General features: G+C 43.6%; 1 protein-coding gene across 4 annotated transcripts in view; it reads left to right on the top strand.

Annotated features, from left to right (window-relative positions):
- LOC120715359 (poly(rC)-binding protein 4-like) overlaps window positions 1–18,515 on the top strand; it is a 109,467-nt gene that overhangs the window by 48,348 nt on the left and 42,604 nt on the right. For 3 of the 4 annotated variants that reach the window (XM_040002298.1, XM_040002299.1, XM_040002297.1), the window contains exons 5-7: window positions 2,521–2,637; window positions 12,898–13,029; window positions 15,215–15,343. In XM_040002298.1, the coding sequence (XP_039858232.1) occupies window positions 2,521–2,637; window positions 12,898–13,029; window positions 15,215–15,343 (378 nt within the window). Of the gene's footprint in view, window positions 1–1,103; window positions 2,135–2,520; window positions 2,638–12,897; window positions 13,030–15,214; window positions 15,344–18,515 lie in introns of those variants that run through there. The other variant, XM_040002300.1, reaches the window with a different exon arrangement.

Genomic DNA, 18,515 nt, shown 5'->3' with positions numbered 1-18,515 from the left:
CAACTTTCAATTTTGGGTCCCCACAAAGATATGAATACACGCTGTCTCTCTCTCTCTCACACACACACACACACACACACACACACACACACACACACACACAGTCCAGACTCTTACCTGGATATTTTTGTAAGTTGATTTAAAGTGTAGGTAATCAGATGGGAAATCTGATTCAGAAGAACAACATTATTTACACAAATTAAAGAATTCAATTCAAATGTAAAAATATTTAAGTGTTTTAATTAAAGGGCACCTTTTCAGTATCCTGTTCTAATGGTGGATAATGAGGTCAGTGTATGTACAGACTGCTGAACATTTAGTTTCACATCCCTGATTCTCCAGGTTGTCATTCATTCCTGCTGCTAACAGTTGATAACACGTGATTCAAGAAGAGGGAGGAACAAAGGCTGACAAAAACAAGGTGCAGACAGGTGAGCTTATGCAGAAGGTGCTTAATGGGAGGCTGAGCGTACAGCAAAGAGAGTGGCACAGGAAAAGGCTTTTAGGCTACGTTCACACTGCAGGCGAAAGCGCATAAAATCTGATTTTTCTGACCCTCTGCGACCCATCTATCCGATCCTGGTGTGACAGTGTGAACGGCACAAATCCGATATTTTCAAATCTGATCTGGGTCACTCTCGTATGTGGTCCTGAATCCGATACATATCCGATGTTTCAGAAAGCGACTGCTGTTTGATGGTCACGTCGCATTAAATCCGTCTTTTACGTCACCGACACAAGACAGACGCCAATTATCAGCGCCGGAGAAGACATCGCGAACGCTTCCTGGACATCCGGTGAAACTGCTGGGAAGACAACGTTGGAGAAACGTTAACATTTTATTAAGGATCATTATTAGGTTATTCACATTATTATGTAAATAACAAAATAACTTAAAGCAAAATTGGGAAACGTGAAGTCCGAAGTCTTTATATTAAGGTCCATCAGTCAAACAATACTGTTGGTCTGGGTCTGAACAGAGCGCGTTGTGTGTGACGTCTTCTTTTGCGCATGCGGCCGCTTTGGGTGTTCACACTAGAGCACGTTTGCTGTCGCATTTTATTTGTAGTGTGAACGAGCAGACAAAAAAATCAGATTTGATCAAAGAATCGGAATTGAGCATCAAGACCTGCAGAGTGAACGTAGCCTTAGTGACATGTAAAGAACAGAGGAAATGATTTGTACTGATTGGCAGAGAAATCGCGCTGGAAAGGATGTGCAGCAGAGTGGAGATGGAGACGGGCGAAGAGAAAGATGGACGGATGGGGAACAGTTAGTGAATCAGGAAGTGCAGAGGATTAGTGAGGAGGAAGTGAGGTCAGCTATGAAGAGGATGAAGAACAGAATAGGAGTTGGTCCAGATGAAGAACAGAGCTGTAACTACAGAGCTGCAGCATGAAGATATGGGAAAGAACTGTTGAAGGTGGGTCAAGAAAAGAGTTTGAGGTGGAAGCGATGGAGATGTGAAGATTTTCATGTCGTCGATCTTTATATTGACCTAAGCTAAGAGCACAGAGGAAACCAGATGAAGTTTTCTAATTCTGAAGAACATTAAAAATTTACTCTGGTTTCAGGGCGCTGATTCCTCTTCCCCCACAAACCCAGCACCGGGCTCTGATTCTAATCGTCTCTGTTTATCTATACTCCCCCAACTCACACTCCAATTTCCTCCTGACACCTGCCCTCGCCATCCACCCCCGTACGGTTATTACTGCACCTTCTCTATATCTTCAACTTCTCTTCTTATTTCTCCTCAAATATTTGCACCGCCTTGTCTCTCTCTTCTCCTTTTGATCCTGTCCCTCACTTTCCTGTCCTCCTCTTCCACCTCCTGCCCTTCCTCTTCTACCTTTAATAAATCTCTACCCACACTCTCTCCTCTCCATTTCCTGGGCTTGAATCTCACCTTCCTCCCACCTCTTCCTCATCAAATCATCTAAATCTCCCTCTCCCTCTTCTCCTTCACCCCTTTTCATTTCCTCCTCTGCTCCTCCTCCTACCCACCCTTTCCTAGAAATCTTCAATTTACTGTGCGCTGGTCTTCTCATGTGCTTGCCTCCCTCCCTCCCTCGCTCCTCCCCCTGTCCTCCCTCTTCCAGCCTTCTTGTAATCCCTCTCTTCTCCTGCATCACAGGTGAATCTCCCGTAGGGAACGAGGAGCAGTGGCGAAAATGGTTCTCCTCCTCTTCTCTGTCTTGGCCCACATGTCCCTTCCCCCCACTAATGTGTTTTCTCTCTCCTCTGTTTTGCCCCACCCTCTTTCCATTAACCTCCATCTCCCTCTCCTCCCCCATCACGACTCACCTCCTCTCTGCTGCCCAATTGCCTCCCCTCATTCCCAATGTTTTTCCTAAATTCTCCTCCCTCCCATCATCCTCTCATTCCCTTTCTCCCACTCCTTACCTCCCCTTTCCCCTTCTTTTTGGCCCCTCCTCACACCCACCCCCAAAAATACATTTTCCCACAATCCCTCCCTCCCTCCCCCCTCCCTTCCCCCTCCACCTCTGTCTGGACCTACAGAGCAGCGCAAGGATCAACATCTCAGAGGGTTCCTGTCCAGAGAGGATCATCACCATCACAGGGCCGACGGACTGTGTGTTCAGGGCCTTCACCATGATCACGTTCAAACTGGAGGAGGTAGATACTGGACACGCACACACACACAGTAGTTAGTTACGTGTTTTCTGACATGGTTACCGGGGATTGCTCCATTTGTCTTTGACAAACTTTAAGTTCTTATCTTGTCATTTAAACTTTGCTGCTAATCGTCACCAAATGAAACATTCACATTTATTGATGTACTGTTGGTTCTAAGTTAGGCAGACGTTGCCATGGCAGCATCCTCCTGTCTCTGTGCACCAAACATAAAAAAACAAGAGGCTTATTTAGGTCAGTCTTTCCTGTGAGTTTCTTGTGCTTTTAAAGTGTAAAAAGTGTAAAAGAGACATCAGCTATGATGTCATCTCAAAGGCATCGTTATATTGTGTTAAAGCGATATCAGCTGAAAGGACAGAGCTGCTGCTGTGAAACCGGACTGTGCAGCATCGGGCGTATCAGCTGTGATGCCATCCACTCATTTTCCCGCCTTGATATGTTTTGGGGGTTAGAAGACCGTATTTGGATGGAAAGGCGGCGTGCTAACATGCTAACATTTGCTGGCTTGTTAGCAAGGTGACTCCATAGCACACGTGACACACCTGGCACCTCTCAGAGTTATCATAAAGGAGTAACTATCCATGGAGGATCATTTGTTGTTCCAGGCTTTAAAGTTGGATATTTTAACAGAAGAGTCCATGAAGGTCATTCATTCCACCCCGCCTTCATTTCCCCGCCCCGAGGGAGGCCAATCCTACATGAGTCTATTTGATTTTACAAAAAGAGCCTTTAAAGCTCATTTATGAATGTCCGGGTGTTAACATAATGTGTAATTTCTGCCACTGCTGGGTTCAGTCAATCAGTCCAGCAGCAAAAGACGTAGTTTGATGTTGGTGTGAAGTACTGTGCTGTGAGTCGTCTTTAGCACCACTGCTAATAGGTTACACAGAAAAGAAAGGTAAGGTAACCTTGTGTTGAAATTCTCTGTTTTATTTAACTGTAACATGACCTGTTAGCTGTGTTACAGCAGCCGAGGGAGGTGACGGCAGCGACACATTAAACAGAATAAAAGATGTTTCTGTGGGTGAAGTCAGGAAACATAAAACATATATTACATTTTTAAACATCTGTGTATTTACCTTCTTTAGCTGAGGCCTGCAAAATATAATCCACAAATATTTTGGCCTTTAAATGAGATGAGACGATGATGATGATTATCAACGAGGAAGAACTGGCGCAGACACGTATGTTATTTGATCGTGCTGTTTTTGGGTCTTTATCACTGCATATAGTCAGATGGCAGAAACAGCTGTTCATACACATCAAAGAAATGAAGAATAAAAACGTTCGGTTTTATTCAGACAGCGTCAAATCGCAGCAACAGCTGATTGAAGGTGCTTCGTATTGTGAGGTAGAGGCCCTGCAGACGAGGAAGATATCTGCCAGATGCCTCTCTGTCTGACAGCTGTATTGCATTATAGAGGGTGATAGCATTATCCATGATGGATAACAGTGATGTCCAATCACAGAGCCAGGCTTCCCGGTCAGTTTGTTAAACCCCACAGGATGCAGGTGAAGTGGTGATGGGTCTCAAACTATTACTCTGCAGCATAAAATGTATTTTCTGTTGTTTGTCAGTCTGATTTCTGTGGGTTTGAACATTATTAAGGACATAATTTATGACTAAGGCAGCACGGTGGCACGGTGGTTAGCACTGTTGCCGCACAGCAAGAAGGTCCTGAGTTCAATTCCACCATCAGGCCGGGGTCTTTCTGTGTGGAGTTTGCATGTTCTCCCCGTGTTTGCGTGGGTTCCCTCAGGGTACTCCGGCTTCCTCCCACCGTCCAAAGACATGCAGCTTGTGGGGATAGGTTAATTGGATAATCCAAATTGCCATTAGGTGTGAATGTGAGTGCGAATGGATGGATGGATAATTTATGACTAATCATTGGTCAAACAACCTGAAGGCAAAAAAAACAACTAATTGTAAAAGGCATTAAAAACAGGGTTTGTCTGATTTTAAGAACAATCATCTTTAATCAGCCACAAGATCAAATCTTTTCTTAACTGAAGATCAGAGTTTAAAGTAGTGGAAACAGAAACACTGCAGGCTAAATGTCGTGCTGTGTTCAGATTTTGTTTAAGCCAAGCGGCCGAATCAGTGAAGTGTCTGTAAACGTAAACTGTAAACGTCTTGTTGATGTAGATGTGGAGCGAACTCTGACAAACAAGCCGCGCCCGGCTGTCGGGTTATTGGTTACAAGCTCTCGCTGTGCAATCAAACACAGAACAAGTGGAGACCAAAACACTGAATTCAGGGGAAAATATTTCAGCCACAAATGTAGAAATGTTTCCCATTAAACACACGCATACAGTGTAAGACGAGGGAAATGAGTTTGGCTGCACGCGTGCCGGTTCACGGCAGAGTGGTTTTGGCTTCAGAGAAATGAAATGTCTGACAGACATGACGCAAGCTGAGAAATTAAATCCAGGCAGATGGTATTTAAATCTTAGCAATCCTAATGGAAGATAACAAGATGGGATGGGGGGGGATGGGGGGGGATCGGAGCAGAGAATGGACGGTGATTTAGAGAGTGGTGGACGGGTCGCTGAAGGGATTTTAAAAAGCTGTGAAATGAGGAAGGAGTGAGAGAGAGAGGGCAGAGAGGGGTTTAAAAAAGAATTGGAAGAGATAAAGAGATGAGGGAGGAGGGGGTCCTATGAAGAATTAATGAAGCTGGAAAGCAGAGAATATAAGAAAGAGGCATGAAAAGTGTCACCGAGGGATTAAATAAAGGCTGTAATCGGGGAGATCATGCACAGCCTGAGTCTTAGGACCTGCACAGGTTCAGGTGTGTGTCTGGGACGTGGTTTTTACCTAACACGGCATCCCACTGCCTCCAGCATCATTCTGAGGGGATGAGTGTTTCCCATGGCGTGCAGCATCTCTGCCGTAGGGACAATATGATGCTGGAGGGCTGGGCTTCAAACTGAGACCAAAAGCCAGGCTTCATCATCCAGGCTGAGCAGGCAGGAAGTGGTTAGGCCTGACCTCAGGATAGAGGATGTCTTAGTTATTTCTGGATCTTTGGGAAGAGTTCCTTCAATTCAAAAATATGTTTTCACACAGCAGGAAGATGAGCCTGGTATCAAACGGTAGGTGAAATGAGACCATATGCTATCATTTGTTCTGAGCAGCTGCCTCAGTGATCCAACTCTTGAAAGTTTACCCAAAATGCACTTAAGGTTTGTTTTTTCCAGAAAGCAGATCAAAGCTGCAGGGTGCCAGTGCTTTGTTCCTGTTCCCGTACAACATTATATGATATATCCCATGATACTAATGCGCTGAGATGTTTATAGACAAAAAACTGACAGAAAAATGTTGATTTCTTGCCCATGTGTACACACAAAAGTTTCTAACAGCATTTGGTTCAGTGGGCTCATTGTGTAACTGTTTCATACTGAAAGATGGTCTGTATTTCACAGCCGTGCAGCCTGATATCACAAGATTGCGTTGAACCACCTCAGGCAGATGTCTGTGCACCTCTGCTAACACAGAACACAGAGAAATTAAAGGAATGTGAACGTAAAAGAAAATTAGAATGGCTGATGGACGTGTGTGTAGTTAAACTAGGATATTAAATGTGAGATGCCATTGCTAAAAAATGCTGAAAAGAGAAATGAAGAAAGTTATAGACGTGCGGATAAATTAACACGGCATTAGAAAGAAGAGCAGAGAGGATTTTTTTAAAAAGTAAAAAACAAATAGAAAATTAAAACCAATGAGGAGGAGAGTCCATAGAGCAGGGAAGGGGGTGGGGCAGAGCTGAGAGATGGTACTGAGAAAGGGGCTGGAGCAGGAAACGCTGCCCAGGAATGGAGATGGAACTGGAAAACAAGGTGATGAAGGCAAGATGGACCAGTGGCCCAGGAGGCAGAGCCTACCTGGTAGCCTAAGAGGGGGAAAGGCAACAGTGGAGACGGAGGCCTCGCAGGCGGTCACCGATAGTGAAGGAGATGGGACCCCTCGGGAAGCTTAGTCGATGGCAGCCAGTGGTCTGGTCCAGATGGGGCCCATCCCAAGCAATATGTTTAGGCTGCACGGGGCTCCTGGGCTTTGGATTTGGCGGTGCTAGTTCACAAAGAACAGGATCTGGTGGCTCAGGGTTGTGAAGTGCAGGGAAGCTGACCTGTAATTAGCTCAGGTTCAGGGAGAAGCACCTCTAAAGGAGCAGGCGGTATCCCCCAAGTCCCTGGTGAGACCCCTGGTGGCCTGAGTCATCCCTGGGTGGAGAGACAGGCTGGGTCTTTGCGACCTTCATCCTAAAGACAGGAATGAAGGTGTCAGCCAAGGAGAACTGATGTGCAGCTGGCTAGGGTGCCGAACATTGATGTCTCCATCAAACGTGACTGCAGAGGCGGTGATTAACAGCGTCTACAGGGACCGTGCTTCCTCTTAGGAGTGGGTGATGATTTGGAGGATATCGTATGCATTGCAGCAGTCGAATGGCTCCAAACTTACCTGAGGATGTGGTGCTCAGGAGCCATGGGACCCCAGGACCACAACGTGCCGCATATGGGCAGGCGAGTTTGCCTGAAGATGGGCTCACGCTCGGGTGAGCCATGGCTTCAGTTCAACGGTCCTCTTTAAAAAGGAGAGAGCCATCCGCCGCCATTCAAAAGTCTTACTGAGCGCTGGGTCCATTGCTGGTTGTATCATTCTGACAAGAGTCACAGGAGCCAGAACCCATAAGCAAGGCACTGAGGGGTCCTGGCTCCTGTGAGGATAAAGTCCAGAACATCCAAACCAGAGGCAGATAGAGAGTCACACAACAACGAACGCAGAGAAACCGGACTTGGAACTAAAGGCTCATTGTTAAGGAAAAATACTAAAGAAAATCCAAGGAGTTAACAATATAAGCATCAGTCAAGAGGAATACTTTAACAAGTCCCCAAACTCAAAAACCCTCAGTCCAAGATCCAGGACCATGACAAGAACGTCTGTGATGATGGACAGATGGAAGAGTTGAGGATGGAGGACAAATATAATCCAGAGAGAACTATTAGAACTTGTTTATGGATGTGAAACCTTCTACTGCAATTTGTTTTAAAATGTGGCTAAAAATGTAGCGCAGAAATTCAGCTTCATGAAACACATCAGGGAGGGATTTAAAAAACCATCTCCTTTACACTGAGCATCAGGACAAACAGGAAGAACAACAAACATTCATCTCCAAAGAAAAACCTCCTGGTTTAAGGAACATGTGTCCAAAATAACCAACCGGGATCAAAACCGTTGGTGCCTTACCCCATTTCTGCTTCATGAACCACTTTCTGCATGCAGAACTGGCTGTCAATTACCAGCTCTGCATGCGAGAGCGCGCACAGAAGGAGGAGAAGAGGCAGCGAAGGCTTCTGTAAGAGATTTTTGATGATATAAATAAATATGTGTTCCTGCAGAGGAGGGATTGGAGTGATTTCATTCAGACCACGTTCATCTGATGGGCAGCCCAGACAAGACGGCGCTCTGTTATTTACATTTCACATGCAACGAGGCTCCGAGTGCAGCTCGGCCTTAATTGATTGAACCAATCATATTAGGACCAGGTGATTTGGACTGCTATTTATTACCTGAGTTAATTAAAGTCGGAGAGGGAGAGTCATACAGAACGAGGGGACGGAGGGAGATTTGGTAAAGGATGGAGGAGCAATACAGAGAGAAAAGGAGGATTTAAGCTGCCATACGCAGAGATAGTATGTAATGAGAAAAGGGGGAGAAAGTTGGGAAGAGCTGCTGAAAAGAGGAGATGCAATTAAAAAGTGAGTGAATGAGTGAAGCCTTTCTAACAGCAGTTTAGGAGGTGGAAGAGTTGTGAAGTTCAGGGCTGGATGGGTGAGCGGGAAACACTCCTGAGACTGTCCTGGACTTTCATTCAAAGAGTCAGATTCAATACAAATGACAGATAATTACTTCCTGACATTAGAACAAACATAATGTTGTCATGAGCTGATGTGAAAGCTTTTCTAACCTGTTAAAAGTATTTAGTCTTGTGAAAAATAAAATATTTGAACTTGTTTCCTGAACACTGCTTCTTCTCATTAATAAAAGACAAAGATGGCAGCTCACCTACCAACTGTACAAAACACAACAGAGTCGCCGCCTCCAACTGTGGGAAGCCACCAACTGTGCCCAGTGATAATCAGAGTCTGACTTCACCAAAGAGGGCAGGGGCTGCCGAGGGGCGAGCAGGTGTAGTAAGAACTGCTCAGATATGTTCGGGCCATCAAAGAAAACGGAGCGAAACAGCACAGAAATCTGCCACCGCCACACGGTCTGGTTCAGGAGGCAGATCAGGTCATCTCCTAAGAGTGCACGCCACATATCCTAAAGCAAGATGCTGACCCCAAGTTGCTCTCTGATGCATCCATCGGGGTATAAATGTGCGTGAGTCTTAGATAAAAAAAAAAGCATAGAAAAAGTGCTTGTATGAAAAAATAATAAGTAAATAAATACATTGAAATTGTATGAATGCGTGTGCATGGGGTGAATGAGGTAAGCTGTATAAAGTGTTTTGTGTGCTCAGGTAGAAAAGAACATTTCCCGTCCCTGGATGTAATTCAGGCGTTTGCAGAAACCTTTTGTTTGTTGTCCACAGGTGGCTGTGAGTCACAAACTTTCCTTTTCTTGAATAAATACCTGCAGCTTTGCATGCAGGGAAAAAAACCATTAGCACATTTCCACAGTGGATCGGTCAGGATCTGACAGTAAAGAAAGTTTGGTGGTCGTCTGTGACGGGTGGACTCCACACTTACAGGACAGACTTGTTTGTAATGAACGCTGCTCTATCTGGATAAATCCTGGCCTCGCACCTGAGCTGTCAGATTTACTCGCTCCTTTACTGATCTACACGGTTTTTTGCAGCTTCTGTTTGATTTCAACTGAATTGTCTGCGTCTGGCTCAAGAGTTTTGCACAGTGCGGTGTTTTAGACGACACGTGGTCTGCTGCCTTGACAGAATTCGGCTATTTCCGAATAAGCCTGCCAGAGTCGCCCCGGGCTGCTTCTTAATTTCCACCTGAAAGAACATCATCAGATTTTGTCAGAAGCAGCTGCAGAAGTGTAAGAGCAGAGTGGAGACCCCGGGGCCGATGAATTCACTATAAGGCTGGGTGAATATGGAAATACAATAACTCTGGGTAAGATGGAATAACAAGGCATAGCAACAAGTCAGTGATATTACTGGACCTGTTCCAAAAACCTCAGCTGCATCTGATGCAAGAGAGGAGCTAAAGAGTGCAGCAGCATCGATTGTAGTCATAGTTGTACCAGGCAGCGTTATCGGTGCATGTGCTTCATGCAGGCTTCACAGATGGAGATGACTTGTGTTATTCTAACATATATGGTCTGGTTCTGGAGTGCAAACTGTCAAGATTTTCACCCCACACGAGCTCTATATGTTTTACTTTCATTTATTTAAAGGAGACCTGAGGCACCACCCAGATGCGCTTTAACTTTTTTAATGTGATAACATTTTGATTTCACAACTGAAGTCTGAGCAGAGGACTGGAAATCAGGAGCTTACACTCACATCCACATCAGGCTGGTCAGCCTGTGTAAAGCCTGCCAAGTGCAACCATTATAATAACAATATACCAGATATATACAGAAAGCACAGAGCCTAGAGGTGCACTGCTTCACTGTGATTGGCAGAAAGATTCAAATATTTCTGAGAAGTCTTCAAACGCACACATGAGAGCTTCTGGAAAGATGAAGCAAACGCGGACGAGCTGCTTTCATCGGACGCTGGATGAAACAAATCATCTGAAAGATTAGTCGAGCTTATAAACACGTCAATTAAAAGACAAAAAGAAATGTTTTGCTCATTTTGAGTAAAATTGCCTTCAAATCAGCAGTCAGATCAAATCGTGACCTTTACGAAATGTGCAAATCCATCTCAGTGAATAACTTCCAGCAGCTTGTTTTAGAACGACTGTATTTATAGCTTTACATTTGCTTGTTTAACTGTTGCGTGTGATTGCATATGTTTCTAGGATGTATTTCGAGGTTGGAGACCTTGGGAAGGAATCCTATTAGCTTCTCTAGTGGAAACCAGCAGTGATTCAGCTGAACTTTAATTTATTAGCTACAGAATTTCCAGCCTGTGTTTGAGAATCTGGGTTACAAGAAGTAATTTTTCCAATGATAATGTAGCAATTCTTTTACAAAATGTGGTTACTGTGTTGAAAAGAAAGCCCACTTTTAAACGTCTGCTGGCTTTTGATGAAATGAAACCAAACCAATCAGAGCGTACGGAACGTGATCTGCTATTATCCCGACGTGAATGCCGCCTATTCATCAAACTTCACGGACCTTGACTGGGAGTAGAGAGCGCTGTGTGTGTGTGTGTGTGTGTGTGTGTGTGTGTGTGTGTGTGTGTGTGTGTGTGTGTGTGGAAGGCAGAAGTATAAACAGAGAAAGTCAAGGTCGGAGAGGGGAGTCGGTGGCAGAGAGGGGGAGACAGAGACGTTTGACCAGGGCAAATATAGTCTGTGATCTGCATCGGAATTAAAGGAACGACAGACAAGTGTGGAAGTTGTCTTTCCAATCAGCGCTAACCTTTCACAGACTGAGCTCACAGACATTAAATGCAAATTTTTATTATGAGCATTAAAAAATGTCCAGTAATAGACTTTTTTTTTTTAGTTACATAAATTAGATTAGTTTGGTTTGCTGGTCTGTGCTGCAAAAGAAGCAAATAATACACTTACATGGAGACAGACTGTGCAGAGGTTTGGCACCACCTGGTTGTTTGTACTGGAGCCAGTTTGAAGAGAATAGTTGCAACTCTTAGAGGCAGGAGTGCACAGTGTTCCTTTACAAGCCTGAGACCACAGCTAGCCACGGGCTAACATCAGCAAGCCGACCGACACTGTAGGTACACAGCAGGAAGGTTATCATATAACCAAGTGCAGCAACTAAATTCACGATTAATTTCGCCATGATATGATGATATAGGGGGTCATCTGAAACAGGAATGACTAGGGCATTTATCACATGGTCCATCCATCCACTCATCATGGTCTAAGTCACAGGGGAAGCAGTTCAGGAGACGCACTGATGCCCGTAGGTGTAGCAGCTCTACTCTGAGCCCCTCCTGATGAAAATCACAATCAGTTTTTTCTTTCATGAGCTGCCAGCGTTTGTCTCATTGCAGATCTTGGTTGCATTGGACTTGAATATTTTTCTGAAGCTGCTTTAGCCTCAGGTTTTGGTAATCGTCATTCCTTTAACTACTGGAGAGCGAGTTCAGCGCTGTCCTAACGTAACAGTCAGGAGTCTTCTGTTTGCAAATGGCCTCTTACATAAAAATGTGTGCTATGCAGAAGTGCATCTCACGTACTGTGCCACTACAGCTGTGACAACGCAATCCACAGATTACCTTTAATGTACTTCAGTAATCATGGCATATCATTTTAATTTACATCTGTTCATTTTCTAAGTAACTAAATAGATTTTTGGATGTGGAAGTAGTGGTGTGCTGGAGGTGGGTTGCAAAGTGGCTTGCAGAAAGCAGGTTCAAGCCACTGAGGGATCAGCTGATGTGGGTTTATCCACAGAGCTGCAGAGCCAGTCTGAAGTAACACTGTCTCATTTATTCAACACTACAAGTTTCAGTAGTGATTATTTTTATGTGTCAAGCTTCTTTTTATATTTTCAATGACAAGAAACATGTTTAGTGGGGTTTTTTTTAGGGGGGGTGGGGGGGGTTCATTCCTTTTAAAGCTCAACTTCTGTTGTTTTTAGTTTTTATCTGACTTGAATCCCAACACTGGGAAGAAACAGAAAATGTAATTTTTGGGATTACCAGATGTCATGAAAAGCTGAGTGAAACTGGAGCTCCAGCTCTGATCTAACTGCCATAACAGCCTCGTCTGTTCCAAAGCTTAACTCCTGAAATCCAGCTCTTTAGAAATAAATCAATACGAGGACTGAGACGTGGTTAGGAAGGATAAAAAGGTTCATCTCTGATCATCTTTGTTTGCTTACATGTTTTGGTATGCATATCCAGTGGGCTGCATTCATTCTACGCTCAAAAGCAAACATTAGAAATACTGTTTGTTTAATAAGAACTTTGTTTTCCTACAGCTCAGATGTTAAAGGGCTCGCGCTGACAGACGGTGGAAGGCAGCTCAGCAGCTGCATGCTGTTCTCCAGGCGCACTGATGGATGTATCCATCGAACGGAAATACCTCGAGCCCTTTAACGACTAAATCCATCTGTTTCTTTTCTCTTAATCTCAGGACCTGACAGCCTTGGTAGCCAACGGCACGGTGACCAGCAAGCCTCCCGTCACTTTACGGTTGGTCATCCCAGCGAGCCAGTGCGGTTCCCTCATCGGCAAAGGCGGGTCTAAGATCAAGGAGATCAGAGAGGTGAGCCGCTCGACAAGATGAAGTCTCTGTCATAAAATCGGGCATTGCAGGAACGTTTTCCACTTTCAAAGAAGACATCAAACCAGATATGAGTTACTGCTGATTAACCTGTTCTGACCGAATGAAAAGCTTTACCGACAGGTTATGTCATCGTCTTTATCGTTAGCTCAGTTTCCCTGGGTCTTTTCCCGTGTTGTAGTTGTGTCTTATTTTGAAAGAAATATTTACACGTTACCATAGCGACCAGAGAGCATTCTGGCTGTGTGATGTGAAGTTTATCATCACAACAGCTAAATTGCTAACAACTAGAAGTTATGTTACTAAGGTAATAGGCTCCACATCCTCCAACCTGAGAGGGACGACCTGAGAATGGAGGGTTTCGTTGTTACTCAGCTGTCACTCATTCATGAATTAAAATCTTTGGGAGAATTTATCAAGAGCACAGGCGGTGGTGAAAAAAAGCTTTTTAAAAATCACATTTTGGGTAAAAGATGCAGGTGTTTTTGTCACAGTGAACATTTAATTATTGTTACATAACGCTATAAGGTAACTGCTGGAATCAGCACCTGGAGGCATTACCAACATGTTTGCAGAGTAGTGAGAGTTGTTTCCTAAAGGAGGAAAAGGTCGCTCGCAAGCTAGTGCTCGATGAACAAGAGTGAAAGACCTAAACAACTTAAATATTGACTCCTGCTTCTGGACAAAAAAAAAATACACACTTTATTTTAGATTTTTAAAAATCCATACACACTGTGGGAGCATAAGTGCTGGGCCACCGACACGTGAGGCCTACAGGAGCTGCTGGCCATGGAAACCCACTGTGAAGCTCCCAGCCTGCAGTTTCTGTGCTGATGTTCATGCCAGAGAAGGTTTGACTCTCCAAGTCCTGTAGTGAGATGAAGGGCTTGGTTGGTGCCTCACGTCAGGTCCGGTGTCATTTACATGAACTGTGAAGCGTCTGACGACACAGAACAGAGCCATGAACCTTTTGTGGCTGCAGCTCAGGAGGTTGGTGGTTCTGTCCCTGTCTGCTGCAGTCTGATTGGCTAATATCCTTTGGCAAGATACTCCTGAAATTCAGATAAATGATCTCCAATGAAATGGTGAATGCCTGAAAGTTGCTCGTGGTGCTCTACTCACAGAACGCTATTTTATTCTAATCAAAACTTGTGAAGATACAAAAAACAAAACTACATCTGATGATAAAGATATCCTTAACAAAAATATTTACCGAGTAAAATTTGCATTTTTGAGCTCTAAAAGCCCCGTTCAGTCTGTCACCCATGACCCCAGATGTCAGAGAGAGGGAGCTGTTGAGTCTTGTCCTGTTTAATTTAGGATATAAACCCAGCACCGGCGTGGAACTGACTCGCTGTCTCTAATAGTCTGTTTGAGATTTAACCAGCAGAAAGTTAATCTGCATTTTACTGAGCAGAAGCTGCTTGGGCTTGTCTGACAGAGCAGACCCTGTTTGTAACAGGCTTTAATGGGCAGCTCTGTTTACAACCTGGGCACAGTGGAGAGAATGCAAATGAATGTTATTTTAGTATACCGTGACTGGCTTCTGTACAAGTTTGACTCAAAGGTCATAAACATCAATTCAGCAGACAGGAAGACTCAAACATGAGCTCCCATATTTAGATACTAACTTTGACCCCGACTGGATGCTTGTCAGACTGAAACCTTGTGGAATAAATCAAAAGTGTTCGTGGACAAAAGCAGGTCACCAAAGTTTTCTTTTTGATATGTAAAATACAAGGACCAGGCAATAATGTGAACACACACACAGTGTGAAACAAGACCTTGAAAACTTCACAAAGGCTTCAGCGTGAATGTTGGGTCGCACATCTGACAGCATCCGCCGCAGCATGAGCCAGCTAATTAAGGGAAAATGGTAAATGGCCTGTATTTGTACAGCGCTTTACTAGGTCTGAATTCCACAAGCGCTGAAACTTTTATTCATTTTGCTCTGGCTTTCTTACTAAATATCCTGAAACTACCACTTTGAATAGTCTTTGCTTAACTTTGAGTGTGAACTTCATGTCTATTAATATACAATCTGACACGTGACCTTCTGAGTTGTCAAAAAACACTTTTTGGTGCCTCATGTAGCATCTGACAGCATTCTCTGCTTATATTTTTAGGGTACAGAATCACTGCTGTGTGTGTTTCTTTGTGTGTACAGACGACAGGTGCGCAGGTTCAGGTGGCAGGTGACCTCCTCCCCAACTCCACAGAGAGAGAAGTGACGATATCAGGGAGCCAGGACGCCATCATCCAGTGTGTTAAACTCATCTGCACTGTAATCCTCGAGGTACGTGAGTGAGGCCAAACAGGAAAACTGAGTGAAATTAACGAGAAAGTACTGTAGAAAATGTTCAAATGCCTGGTTTCCACAAAGCTGTGAAGTTTGGGGCTGAAAACCAGAGCCTGTGTGGAAACTCCAACAGCTGCAGTTCCGCTAAAGGCCACTTGGGGGTGGCTCCAGCAGTGAGTCAGTCCCCATAGACTCCCGTGTTAAAACTTTACAGCAGAAATAAACATGTTTACAACCTGGTACAAAAACCATTTTGGTCTCTATGGAGATTTTCCCTCTTCATTACATCATTAGGGGCGTGGCCTCTCTGACTAAGAGGTGAATGGTGACACAGGCGGTCATAGCTGCTAGCTGTCTGCTAGGCTTCACCTCAACTAACTGGAGTCAGCGAACGTGTTTGTGGAGCCTTTTAGAGGATTTTTATTGTAATTATCTGACCAATGATATGGCTGCTGTGGGGCTAGTTGTATTAACAGATCGTCCAAAAAGTGTGACCTCCTTCTAGGATTTTATATTTTTACATGGTGTCTGTGTTTGTGTGAGGGAAGCATGCAGTCTATTGATGCTGCTTGCTAACCTGATGACTTAGCAGACCCTAAAAAACCTTTTATCTGCAGAGAAATGAATTGCAAGGTGTGAAAAAGCAAGGCGTTAAAGGTGTTTGAGGCAGTGATGAACCTTCTGGCTCCATTAAACATGATATTACGTTAGCTAAAATGCTAACGTTGAGGTTTTAAAATACTAGTTGGTGACATCAGAGCGTCTCCATTCATTGCATACAGTCTGTGGCTGATGCTCTGCAGGTTCATCACTGCCTCAAACACCTTTAACGCTGCTTTTTCAGCATTCCTGTTTTCACACATTGCAGCTGCTTTGGTGCACATTTCTCCTCAGTGCAAGTTTTTGTTTTTTGGATGTGTGCATTATCTGGTGGGTGGTTGCTATGACAACAGCCTTATGTGCCTTCATCCTTTTCTAAGCTAACTTTTACACCTTAATAATTAGTCAAAAAGTCTGACATCATCTTACGTGATTAGTTCAAGGCTTTCTCTTCGTATCGGTATTTCTAGATTTGTCATTTTGTGACACGAGCATCATCGCCATCCTTCCCTGATCTATTATTACCATCACACTCGTGACACTCAAGACACAAAGCTTTTTTCTTCATCTGATGCAACCTGATGCTAATTTTGAAATGACAGAGCTGCAGGAGTGATTCTTTTAAAAATTCATGCAGCGGCTCTGTAATGATGCACACTCGTCTGCGCTTTATTACCACTACATTACATTTTTGTGAGATTTCGTGCTCCTTTCCAATAATCTTCAAAATGGAAACAGTAAAATTTATAATTCATGATTGTATTATAATTAATCAGAGACTGCAGTCATTAAGGAGAGCACGTCTCGGGGATTAGAAGCAGAAACAGAGAAATCAAAGGCTTCAGGAGCTCATTGGTATTCCAAGCACCTTAATCTGCGATGAGAAAGGAGGAGCAGAAAAGAAATAAAAATGCTGACCTTATTTAAACTTCATTCACTTTCAAGTGCTGGTACTTACTGTCAATGTGAAGTTGCATGCCTCCATTCACACTTTGTTTGATCTCAGTAAGAAATCTTTTGATGTACTTTGGTCCTCTGATGGACTGTTGTCTCCCTGCCGTCCACCCAGTGCATGCTTGGAAGTGATGCATCCAAACAGCACGTTGGGATAAATGAATGAGAAATCTATTTTTCTGTGAAGTCCTGTTGTCGGACGTAGAGTAGAGGTTTCTGCCGCAGCTTCACTTTATTCCACGGTGAATTTAGAGGGAACGAAATCTCAGAACTCAACAAAAATGCCAACGTAGACGGAAAAAAGTTGATTCTGTTCATCTGGACGTAGTGTTTTCAGTCTCAGCTGACTGCAGGTTTTCCCAACCTTATATAAAGTACCTGAACTGCTCAGACAGCCAGCTCTCAGCCAAAGCGCCCATGGCCCCAACTTTAAGCCTTAATACATTTAAAAATAAAAAAGAGAAAGACAAACTATCCCACGTACAGTTGTTATATTATAAAGTGTAAATATGTTTGTTTGTTTGTTTTCTGGTGAAATTTTGGATGTTTTAGCACGAGAGTCAGTTAGCACTGCCTCAAGTGGACATTACAGGAACTGCAGTTTTTTGTACTTTTAAACTTCCTTTTTTTTTCTTTTTATTGTAAAAACTCAATCCATGCAGACAAAATATATGTATCACTTAAACTGTAAAGTAATAGTGGGGTACTGAGGTAGGAACAATATCCTCATATATTAAAGCATTAATCAGCATTGCGTCATTATAATGGCAGGTTGTCACATTGTTACCAGGATATATTTCTGTCTGCCTCACAGACGTGTGTGTTTGCACATTTTTACCCCAGTTCTAGCCTCTTGTTACCCACTAACTTATATTTGAGTGCTGTTGATACTAGGGCTGCCACGACAAAATCATCGACGACTAATTCAACAATCAACGTTCAATCGTTTTAATCTTGTAAGATCCTGAAAGATGCTGGAATAAGTAGTAGGATTTAAGAGGGTAATAACAGACTGAAACAGAAGATGGCAGCAATGCATCTACAAGGATGCCAAAGTTAAGTCTGGGAGCATAAAGAAGAATAATGTCCAATGCAAAATCTGCACAATGGAACTTGCCTTCCATGGCGCCACGACGGCGATGCACGAGCATCTGAAAAGGAAGCACGTCATGGCTTCTGATGACGAAGTGGTACAGTCATCTCGGTAAGCGAATTGGCTAGTTAGCTGCTAACATTAGCGTAAACAGCGAGCTACTTACTCATATTGATAGCTGTAAATGTTACGTTACAGTACTGCAAAAAAATATGTTCGTCTTCAATGGACTTTGTCACCAACAACTTGCACACAATTTGGGGGCCTTTTGGTTTGTTGCTACAATCTGCAAATTTCACTAAAGGTTTAATAAACTATCATCTTGTCTTTATTTTTAGTTAGCACATACCTTAAACACTTCCAGCTGTAAGCTAATGATAGTTATATAAGATCAGATGCATGCTGGTGCAATAGTTGCTGTAGTTTTACGTCCAATGGATGCATGATCTGATTAGTCGATTAGACTAGTCGACTATCAAAATAATCGTTTGTGGCAGCCCTAGTTGATACAAGAGTGGGCTG

The sequence above is a fragment of the Simochromis diagramma genome, unplaced genomic scaffold (assembly GCF_900408965.1).
Source record: "Simochromis diagramma unplaced genomic scaffold, fSimDia1.1 OVJJ01000438.1, whole genome shotgun sequence".
In the NCBI taxonomy this organism is placed as follows: domain Eukaryota; kingdom Metazoa; phylum Chordata; class Actinopteri; order Cichliformes; family Cichlidae; genus Simochromis; species Simochromis diagramma.
This window is presented reverse-complemented; position numbering and strand designations above follow the sequence as displayed.